This window comes from Schistocerca cancellata, chromosome 9, assembly GCF_023864275.1.
Source record: "Schistocerca cancellata isolate TAMUIC-IGC-003103 chromosome 9, iqSchCanc2.1, whole genome shotgun sequence".
Lineage (NCBI taxonomy): Eukaryota > Metazoa > Arthropoda > Insecta > Orthoptera > Acrididae > Schistocerca > Schistocerca cancellata.
Window position 1 is genome coordinate 298,995,168 of NC_064634.1, and position 12,135 is coordinate 299,007,302.

The 12,135-nt window shown below is 41.2% G+C and overlaps 1 protein-coding gene across 2 annotated transcripts in view; it reads right to left on the bottom strand.

Annotated features, from left to right (window-relative positions):
* Positions 1–553: 553 nt before the first annotated feature.
* Positions 554–12,135, bottom strand: part of LOC126100935 (protein unc-119 homolog B) — a 45,964-nt gene continuing 34,382 nt past the window's right edge. For both annotated transcript variants that reach the window (XM_049911599.1, XM_049911598.1), the window contains one exon: positions 554–876. In XM_049911599.1, coding sequence (XP_049767556.1) covers positions 849–876 — 28 coding nt within the window. In that variant the 3' untranslated portion in view covers positions 554–848. The remainder of the gene's footprint in view (positions 877–12,135) is intronic.

The window sequence follows — 12,135 nt, forward strand, 5'->3', positions numbered from 1 at the left end:
GTAGACATACATGTACATGAGATTTAACAGCTGATAATGTCGTATACTTTTGACACAAAAATCTATAATGTTCCCTATACCGTAATGGATGAAAAAGCCACACCAACAGGATAAAACTTTTGATAGATGGGATCCTGTCCAAGGTGTCCTACATAATCTTAACAACAATCATGTGCAGCTCAAGTCATTAATTGCCTCACTTTTTTTTAATTACTGTCATTTCACATATATCACAATCCACAGCATAGTCTTCATCAGACTCCCTCTTCATTCCAAAATACAACTCAATATAAGAAGAAGATAAATGTTTCTCTTGATCCCTTCAGACTATTTTGCATGCCTCACCGATAAGATGAATGATAGCACAGTTCTCTTGCCTCAATTTTAAAACATGCAAATTGTATAAAATGATTAACTGAATTTATAAACACTTTGGGCAGTCACAAAAAGAAACTGAGGCAAGCGGGCAGTACAAACAAAATTCTCTTATGTACAGTAGGGCAATGAATAGAGAAAAAACATCAAAAATAGTATCTTAAATTGAAAAATAAAATTCAAGTAAAAACATATTTTTATTTGGATTAATAAATCCAATATGTCTTAATAATTTATAACAAAAAATAAATATTCCAAGTAAGAAAACAAAAAATCAATGGAATGCTTGTCAGTTTAAATTTTTTTTTAAAAAAATATATAAAATAGTTAACTGAAGAAAAATTAATGGAATGTAGAAAACAGCCATCCAAGTGAATGTTGTTCACTGCTGAAGCCCACCATCGTAAGCATAGTCAGCTTTATTATGCATTATTAGACAGTCATCTACAAAATAGAAACTGTCTGAACGGGTCTCAAATGGGTGAGCAATCATCTCCTTCACTGAAATATAACAAAAACAAGGAAAGCGTAAATAATATGTAATTCTCGAGTCTGCACATAATATTGTGAACAATTTGTAATCCAGTAAATAAAGATAAATGGATTCCTATCTCTTTAACCCTAGAATGGACAGGCGAAAAAAAGTAACACAAACGGACGGGCTGGGTCTGACAGACCCACCGTTTTATTTACATTCCAGAATAAGTAAGACTTAAATTTTCAACACCAGTGTTACTATACTTCTGTTCCTGTTTATTAATATTTAAATTTACCATACATTTCTTTGAAAATAATGTATTTCTCCGAAAATCTGAAAGTAAAATTATTCAGTATTTAAAAACATTCTTGAACATTTAAAACAGTTTTATTTTATTTTTGACAGTTCACGTCCTCACAAGTTATGAAATTAGGATTGTCAAGCATGCTATTACAAAATATTATACATTTTAGTGCATAGCATAATATAATAAAAAATGGTTTCCCTTGTTACGATATACATATTACTGACCTGTATTTTCTGCACAATCTTCACATAACTTTACAGAATGGGAAAGACACAGCCACTTTCCACAACTTTTACAAAAATATTTTGTTTTATTGTCTTTGCATTTACAACAACAACTCATTTTCCTACTGGAAAAACTTCCTTGTCAATGGTAATCTCAGACAGACGTGCTGCCAGTTGTTGAATGTTGCTCGGGAGATTCTTCTGTTTAGCTCTCTGTGCCATGTGTGGTTTTATGAGTTCCAAACGGAGTTACTTGAGAAATATCCTTCTTGAAATATCCAGTCCCGTGTTTGCTTTGCATACCACAAATGCGTTTATACCAGCTATGTTCAAAATGGCATAAAACATGCACAATGGCCAGCGTCTTGTTTGCCTTCCAACGTTATATTCTGAAGACATGGCATCAACCACGTCCACTCCACTCTTTGTTGAATTGTAGAATGTAATAATTTCTGGCTTCTTCATATTACCAGTTTCTTCATCGATTTTATTGTTTGTATGCACTGAAGACAGCAAAATTACACGTTTGTTTTTCTTTGGCACATATGACACTAATGTGAAATTGTCACAAAATGCGAATATGGATGAATGTATTTCTCTTTTCTTGTGAGGCAAGAATTCCAATGGAATTTCTCTTTTATTTTTGCACAGTGTCCCAACGAGTGTAAGGTAAATATTTTGATCCCATACTTTCCGGATTTTGAAGCAATGTACATTCTGAAAGAACAATGTCCCCGAAAAGATAGTAACATCTCGTCCACTGTAAGGTATTCACTTGTTGTGTAATGCCTTGTGCAGTTTTTTTGTGAATCCTTCGATAACATCATGTACAGGGGCCACTTTATCATTTTTTTACGTTCCTCCCTTGTGTGAATATTATCTAACCTAACACATCTCAGAAGAAAATGAAATCTTCGCAGTGACATACTTGGAGGGAAGATTTCTGTCCCTGTGCCATAAGTGTCCCAAAATTCTTCCATATTCATTTTGCCTCCGTGAAGAAAGCCAGAAATGTACGAAAGACCCAAAAATGCCTGGAACTCCTCTTTTTTCCAAGTTCCTTGCAGTATTTGGGTCACTTTTATAAAGTGGTTTTACATGATCTATGTAAGTATTTGTGCTCTCTATTATCAAATTGAGCAAATCTTTGTCAATGAACAGCTTCCAGGCCTCGACAATGTTGGTAGCATTTCTGGCTTCCCCACTGACACCAGGCAAATGCGTAATTATATTCTGTGATATGGTACGTACATTTTGGTTGGGAACCTTTTTCCGCCATTTAGTTCGTCCATCTCTCGACAAGTAGTAAGGTGATTATTCACTCGAAGAGGGACTGGAACCAACCACACTAGTTGATACAGAATCTCGAGATGTATTAGTGAGTGTACTCACATTTCTCGCAAGAATAACGATGTTATCTTCGCCGTCCAGCTGTTCATCACTCATTTCGCTTTCTGTGTTGCGATCACTTTCGGGAATAAAATCACGATTTACATCCGAATCATCATTATCACTTTCTAGTAACAGTTTTTCAATTTCTTCATCACTTAGAGGATGCTGCCAGGCCATTTTCGAGCAGCTTAATTGCTCGCAGTCAGTATAACAAGAAGTGTGCATAAGCAGAAAAAGCTAATGTAAACGGACGGGCTGGGTCTCTCAGACCCACAACATGCTTCCTTCCATGTCAACAATCAACTGGCGAACAAAGAAAAATGATGTCACAAGCAATGTCCTCTAGGAACATTAACTGAAAGCTACACTGGATGGCTGACTCGAAAGTAGTGTAATCTTGTGGATATTTTTAAAACTAAATCCGCTTGGGTCTGAAAGACCCAGCCCGTCCATTCTACGGTTAAGTGTAGTATGACCATAACATCACTGTAATGTAACAATATATTTACAAGTCGAAAGGTCAATCTGAATGATGTCTGGTGCCTCAGAAAAATAAACCACTCAGTTCAGATACAAGTAAAGGATCCAAAATATAAAAGTTACACTATGTAAATATTTCCAATTGTGAGCAATTATGTTTTGGCCATCATTTGATACCTCATATAATAGTTTTCGTGACTGTGAAATAAAGCCAGGCAGACTTTAACAGCCAATGCAGGCACAATTGGTTGGCTTTAATACTTTTAATCCTATATTATTTATTGGAAAATCCGGAATGGAATGGAACAAAATTATGAAAAGGAAAGTTGCCACTCACCATATAGCGAAGATGCCGAGTTGCAGATAGGCACAACAAGAACACTGTCACAAATAAATCTTTTGGCCAGCAAGGCCTTCGTCAAAAAAGACGACACACACACACACACACACACACACACACACACACACACACACACACACACACACGCGCGCGCGCGGGCGCGCGCACGCGATTGCAGTCTCTGGCAACTGAAGCCACACTATCAGTGAACATTCATGCAGACAGACAGCTTTTTAGTTGCCGTGCCCACATAGACTGCAGCACAGTGGTTGCAGCTTAGCTTGTAGATAACATGACAGGTTTCACAGGTAGCACTGCCTTTGATGGGATAGGTTATGTTAGTGACCGGTCGGGAGTAGGTGGTGGTGGGAGGATGTATGGGATAGATGTTGCATCTAGGTCTATTACAGGGTTATGAGCCATGAGGTAAGGGTTTGAGAGCAGGGTTTTGTTGGCATGGACCAGTAGACTGTGTAGGTTCGGTGGACCGCAGAATACCACTGTGGGAGGGATGGGAAGGATAGTGGGCACCACATTTCTCATTTCAGGGCACGAGAGATAGTCAAAACCTTGGTGGAAAATGTAATTCAGTTGCTCCAGTTCTGGGAGGTAGTGAGTTACAAGGGGAATGCTCCTCTGTGGCGAGAAGGTGAGACTTTGAGAGGTGGTCGGAGACTGGAAAGATAAGGCACCGGAGATTTGTTTTTGTACAAGGTAGGGAGGATAATTATGGACTGTGAAGGCTTCAGTGAGACACTTGGTATATTTTGAGAGGGACTGCTCATCACTGCAGATGCAACAACCTCGGGTGGCTAGTCTGTATAAAGGGACTTCTTGGTATGGAAAGGGTGGTAGCTGTCAAAGTGGAGGTACTGCTGGTGGTTAGTAGGTTTGATATGGGTGGAGATACTGATGTAGCTATCTTTGATGTGGGGGTCAACATCTAGGGAGATGGCCTGTTGGGCTGAGTAGGACCAGGTGAGGCAAATGGGGGAGAAGCTGTTACGGTTGTGGAGGAATGTAGATAGGGTGTCCTCACCCTCGATCCAGCCTGCGAAGATGTCTTCAATGAATATGAACCAGGTGAGGAGTTTAGAATTCTGGGTGTTTGGGAAGGATTCCTCTAGATGGCCCATGAATAGGTTGGCATAGGATGGTGCCATACGGGTGTCCATAGCCATACCCTGAATTTGTTTGTAGGTAATGCCTTCAAAGGATAAGTAATCATAGGTGAGGATATTGTTGGTCATGGCAATTTGGGAAGAGGTTGTTGATTTGGAATCCGTAGGGCGTTGAGAAATATAGTGTTCCATAGGGGTAAGGCCATGGGCACGAGGGCGGTTAGTATAAAGGGAGGTGGCATCAATAGTGACGAGCAGGGTACCGGGTGTTTAAGAGACAGGAACTGTGGAGAGTTGGTGGAGGAAATGGTTGGTATCTTTCATATAGGAGGGTAGGTTCCAGGTAATAGCTCGGAGGTGTTGGTCTACGAGAGCAGAGATTCTCTCAGTGGGGTCACAGTAACCAGCCACAATGGGACATCCTGGATGGTTGGGTTTACGGACTTAGGAAGCATACAGATGGTAGGAGGGTGGGGAATGGTAGGGGTGAGGTTCCTGGAATGGGCCTAAGGATTTGAAGAGTGACTGGAGATCTTGCTGGATTTCTGGAATGAGGTCATTGTGGCAAGATTTGTAGGCGGATGTGTCTGATAGCTGGCAGAATCCTTCTGCCTGGTAATCCTTGCGGTTCAAGACAACAGTGGTGGAGCCTTTGTCCGCAAGTAGGATTATAAGGTCGGGATCAGTTTTTAGATGGTGGACTGCGGTTATTTCTGTGGATGTAAGGTTAGTTTACATATTGAGGGATTTGGGGAATGATGATGAGGCAAGATTCAAGGTTAAGAAATTCTGGAAAGTTAACAGAGGGTGATTTTGGGGCAGTGGGGGTGGATCACAGTTTGATGGAGGAGTTAACTAGAGGACTTAACTGAGTCAGGCTTTTGGTTGAGTCTAATTGGTAGAGGTGGTGGCAAAAAAGTGTTTACACTGTAGGGATCAGAAGAAAGAGAGAAGCTCTTTAACAAGTCCTGCAAGATTGAATTTGGGAATCGGGAAAAAGGTGAGGCCTTTGGAAAAAGGACTGATATTTGTGGGGTTAAGGTTTCTGGAGGAAAGGTCTAATCTTCCGACTACTCATAGCTGCCCTACCCTCTCTCCATCTCGTCCCTGTGTGTTCCCCAACAGCACTTCACTGTCCCGGGACCGATGACCGTAGCAGTCTGGTCCCTTTAATCCCACAAACCAACCAACTTCACTGTCCCCCTTCCCGCCCAGTTTCCCCCTTACTCCCAACCAGTCACTGCTCTCAACATGCACTGGTGCTGCTGCTCACAGTGTGGCTTCAGCTGCCAGAGACTGCAGTCATGTGTGTGTGCATATGCATGTGTGTGTGTGTGTGTGTGTGTGTGTGTGTGGGGGGGGGGGGGGTGTACTTTTGACGAAGGCCTTGCTTGCCAAAAGCTATATTTGTGACAGTGTTACAGTGTTTTTGTTGTACCTATCTGCGACTCAGTATCTCCACTATATGGTGTGAAGCAACTTTCCTTTTCATAATATTGTTATATTAATTATTGAGTAATTACCATACTGTACTATTTATCATCATTATGTAGTGATGAACTGCTCAGCATTCTGAGATGTGCACAAGCACATAAGCAGATATAACTATAAGAGTAACATGCACAGTTTTGACCCACACAACAAACCTAGTGTTCACGATGCCTTTCCTATTTATCCATGAAAACTACCATTCCTTACCCTGCTTTTTTTATTGTTATTTAGAATTCAGAAAAGCGTTCTGGCAATGGGAAAATGAGGCATGCACAGCAGTGAGACAATACACCACTGTGAAGAAGTGAACAAATTATTAATCCAAATCAGTCAAGTGAGCTGGGAGAACAGAAATTATGTCATGTTCTGTAGCTCAGAAGGCACATTAACCTGCTGATTTATACAGTTACGAGGGTAATCCCAAAAATAAGGTCTCCTATTTTTTTAAATAAGTACATAGATCTGTTTATTTCTACAATGGTTTACATCAGTTTACAGCTTGAACATTTAGTTATTTTTTGACATAATCACCATTTCTGCCGATGCATTTTTGTAGACGCTGTGGCCATTTTTGTATGCCCATGTCATACCAGATCACCACCATGCTGTTCTGAAAGTTATGAACCTTTTCTTTACCTCTATGTTGGAGCTGAATTGCTTTCCAGTAAAATGTTCTTTTAATCTTGGGAACAGGTGATAGTCACTGGGCGCCAAGTCAGGATTATAGGGTGGGTGGTTGATTATGTTCCACTGAAACTGTTGCAGGAGGGCAACGGTTTGCCGAGCGATGTGTGGGTGAGCGTTGTCATGGAGAATGTGTACGCCCTTGCTCAACGATCCTCTTCTCCAGTTCTGAATTGCCCGTTTGAGTTTTTTCAGAGTCTCACAGTACCTGTCAGCGCTAATTGTGGTCCCAGCAATTCAGCTCCGATGACGAGGTGAAAGAAGAGGTTCATAACTTTCTGAACAGCATAGTGGCGAGTTGGTATGACACGGGCATACAAAAACTGCCACAGCATCTACAAAAATGCATCGACAGAAATGGTGATTATGTTGAAAAATAGCTAAATGTTCAAGCTGTAAACTGATGTAAACCATTGTAGAAATAAACAGGTCTATGTACTTATAAAAAAAATAGGAGACCTTACTTTTACAATTACCCTCGTACATTAAAACTGGAGTTACACAGAAACTGTAAAATGAAATACTGGTTGACAAATATTTTCATCAAGGCAAAAAAGTAGAAAATGTGGAGATTTACTTTTTTTTTCAGTGACAGTGAATGCAGTGAAGCCCCACATTGGATCACCGCATGTCATAAACCATCACTTCACCAGTAATAACTTACCACATTAAAAAAGAGAGAGATATGAAAACAATAATAAGAAAATAAAAATCTCTGTCAGTGTACAGTGGCAGGTAATGAGGATCAATGACAAGTCAAACCAAAAGTAAGGTTCCGATATTTTTTACAAGTAGAAAACATTGTTTATTGTTACTAATTAATACATCGTTGAAAAGCTTACACTTTTGTCTATTTTTCAACATAGTCTCCATTTTTTTCAACAAACTTTTAAAGATTGTGCTCCAGGTTCTGTATTACTAAGTCAAAGAAGTCTCCCATCACCCGCTGAGGAAGCGTGTGACGCCACTGACAAGACTGTTGTTTTGTTTCGGGGGTGTAATGAAACACCCATGTTTCACTGCCCATGAGGATAAAGCCCATCAACTTCTCCTTGTTGCGCCCCCCCCCCCCCCCCCCCCCCCCACTGTTGAAGAAACTTGCAAGCACAGTCACGGCGTTGCTCCTTGTGTCCGTGAGTCAGCATCCAGGGACCCAGCGAGCACATACCTTGCGATAACCCAACATTTCTGTCAAAGTTCTTTCAATTATGCAGTGGGAAGCTTCAGGAATACATTCAACAAGTTCACAAACAGTGACCCTCTGATCTTTGAGCAGCTCACTGTTGATCTCCTGGACAATCCGATCCGAAACCAGCGATTTCCGTTCTTCATCGTGAACTTCCGTGTGACCCTCAGCAAAAGCCCTGCACCATTTGTGGACGTGCTGAACGGACATGCACTCATCACCATAAACCTCAGTCAGCTGCCAATAAATCTCCGTGGGCAGTAACTTCCTTGTGTGGAGAAACTGGATTACTGCTTGAACCTCGCACTTGGTGGGAGCAGCAAACAACACTTCCATCTCTGACTGCTGCCAAGCCAACACTGAGCGACGTAGCGAATCGTGGATGGGCAGGCTCGAAAGTGCAGGAACCACTGCACATGGCACTGTTGTCCGATTTAGCCTAGCACCTTCCCTCGAGGCTGTAGCTCATTGGGAACCTTACTTTTGGTACAACCCTCGTATTTAAAGACACTACCTTTCCTATTCAATTTATCTTCAGAGTCCTTTGTCATATTTGATAAAATTAAAATATCATCAGCAAACATTGAAGTTTTTATTCTTCCTGGTCAACTTCAGTTCTCTTCCCACGTTCTTCCTTGATGCTTGCTCAATGTATGGACTGAATAGCATTGGGAATAAGCAACAACTTAGTTTCAACTACTGCTTCCCTTACACGTCATTTGACTCATGAAACTGCAGCCTGGTCTCTGTAAAAGTATGAAAAAAAATTTTCCCTGTGCTTTATCACTGCTACCTTCAGAATTTCTAACAATTTCATAGATGGTTCTGTAATATTCACACCTGTTTTCTTTGGAATGGTGATTATCAGTCTTTATGAAGTTAAAGTATTTTGCCTGACTCATATATCTTGCCTACCAGATGAAATAGCTTTGTCACGGTATTTTCTCCTGTTTATCCACATAATTCTGAGGGAATGTCACCTATCTAAGGTGCCTTGTTTTGACTTAGATCTTTAAACTCTTTAGTTAATATATCCCATGTCCTCTTCATCTACTCCTCCCTGCATTTCCATAATACTGTTTTCAAGTCTGCTTTCTTTACATAGCTCTTTCACCTTCCAGGCCTTCTTTTCTTGCTTAGTAGTCTCTTGTCACCTTAAAATTCATATAGTTGCTTCACTTTTTTCCAAAGGTTTCTTCATTCTCCTACAGGTAGCATCTACAGGGTGTCCAGGGAAAGAGTTCAGATTTCAAAAACAATTATCTCAAAAATTAAGATTGATAGAGAAGTGCAACAACAGGTATGTTTATTGTGAAAGCTGTAAGAATTTTATGCAAAAGTTTTGAAATAGTTCAAAATGCTTACAAATGGTACTGCATGCTATGCAGCTCATGTGGTTTCGTGTGCATACTTAATCTTGTCCTTTGCAAGCAGCCTTTGACTCACTTTACAATCTTTTTGAAATGTCCACCCCTTGCAGCACAGTGGTGGTGCAAATGAACAATGAAATTTCCATTACATCCTTTAGCATATTAACGGAATGGTAACACAGAGACTTAGGAAAAAGGTTTTAGCAGATGTGGTCTCTGACCACAATGTATTGGTTATGAATTGTAGATTAAAACTGAAGAAACTGCAAAGAGGTGGGAATTTAAGGAGATGGGATCTAGATAAACCGAAAGAACCGAAGGTTGTAGAGAGTTTCAAAGAGAGCATTAGGAAAAGACTGACAAGACCATGGGAAAGAAATACCATAGAAGAAGAATTGGTAGCTTTGATAGATGAAATAGTGAAGGGAGCAGAGGATCAAGTAGGTAAAAAGACAAGGGCTAGTAGAACTCCTTGGGTAACAAAAGAGATATTGAATTTAATGAAAGGAGAAAATATAAAAATGCACTAAATGAAGCAGGCAAAAAGGAATACGAACGTCTGAAAAATGAGATTGACAAGAAGTGCAAAATGGCTAAGCAGGAATGCAAGAGGACAAATGTAAGGATGTAGAGCCATATATCACTAGGGGTAAGATAAATACTGCCTACAGGAAAATTAGAGAGACCTTTGGAGGAAAAAAGAGGTAATTCTATGAATATCAAGAGCTCAGATGGAAAATCAGTTCTAAGCAAAGAAGGAAAAGAAGAAACATGGAAGGAGTATATAGAGGGTCTACACAAGAGCGATGTACTTGAGGGCAATATTATGGAAATGGGAGAGGATGTAAGTGAAGATGAAATGGGAGATATGATACTGCGTGAAGAATTTGACAGAGCGCTGAAAGACCTAAGTCGAAACAAGGCCCTGGGAGTGGACAACATTCCTTAGAACTACTGATAGCCTCAGGAGAGCCAGCCAAAAGTCTTACCATCTGGTGAGCAAGATGTACGAGACGGACGAAATACCCTCAGACTTCAAGAAGAATATAATTCAAATCCCAAAGACAGACAGTGTTGACAGGTGTGAAAATTACCAAACTATCAGTTTAATAAGTCATGGCTCCTGTTCATTATTTCTATAAATGATATGCCCTCTAGTATTACATGTCATTCTAAAATATTTCTGTTTGGCGATGACACTAGCTTAGTAGTAAAGGATGTTGTGTGCAACATTGACTCTGTTTCAAATAGTGCAGTTCATGACATAAGTTCATGACTCTTAGAAAATAGAACTAATGCTAAATCATAATAAGAGTCAGTTTTTACAGTTTCTAACACACAATTTAACAAAGCCCGTAATTTTAATTTTACAGGATGGGCATATGACTAGTGAAACTGAACAGTTCAAATTGTTGGGTATTCAGGCAGATAGCAAACTGTACTGGAAAGCCAACGTTCAGGATCTCGTTCAAAGATTTAATGCTTCCATTTTCACTATTTGGTTGGTTGGTTGGTTTGGGGGATGAAAGGGACCAGACTGCTACGGTCATCGGTCCCTTTTTCCAAAGACAAAGAACATCCACAGAGAATAAAAACGAGGAACAGAATAGATCACAGACGATACAGAACAAGAGAAACGGAGACAAGGACAAGACAAAACGAACTAAAACCACACAGAGTGTGACAGTGGTTGGCCGACCATAGAAATAAAAAAGGAAAAGCCAACCACTTAGAAACACATTAAAAGATCAGTTTAAAATCATAGGCCAAAGGCCAGAATCAAAACAAAAAATAAAACAGAAACACTCAGATGAAAGAATAAAAACTCCCTGCCCTAATAAAACGTAAAACTAAGGCAGCCATAACAGGGTCATCGGATAAAACGGCAGGGAGCGTATCAGGCAGCGCAAATGTCTGCCTGACCACAGCTAAAAGGGGGCAGGCCAACAGAATGTGGGCCACCGTCAAAGCCGCCCCGCAGCGACATACAGGAGGGTCCTCCCGGCGCAGTAAATAACTGTGTGTTAGCCGGGAGTGGCCAATGCGGAGCCGACAAAGGACGACTGAGTCCCTGCGGTTGGCTCGCATGGAGGACCGCCACACAGTCGTCGTCTCCTTAATGGCACGGAGTTTATTGGGTGTAATCCGATCGCGCCATTCAGCGTCCCAAAGCGCAAAAACTTTTCGGCGGAGGACCGCCCGCAAATCAGCCTCTGGGAGGCCAACATCCAGAGATGGTTTACTCGTGGCCTCTTTCGCCAGGCGGTCAACATGTTCATTGCCCGGGATACCGACATGACCGGGGGTCCACACAAAGACCACAGAGCGGCCGCAACGCGCAAGAGTATGCAGGGACTCATGGATAGCCATCACCAGACGAGAACGAGGAAAACACTGGTCGAGAGCTCGTAAACCGCTCAGGGAATCGCTACAGATAACGAAGGACTCACCTGAGCAGGAGCGGATATACTCTAGGGCTCTAAAGATGGCGACTAGCTCAGCAGTGTAAACGCTGCAGCCAGCCGCCAAGGACCGTTGTTCGGAATGGTCCCCTAGAGTTAGCGCATACCCGACACGACCAGCAACCATCGAACCGTCGGTGTAAACAATTCCAGAGCCCTGATACGTGGCCAGGATGGAATAAAAGCGGCAGCGGAAGGCCTCTGGAGGGACCGAGTCCTTCGAGC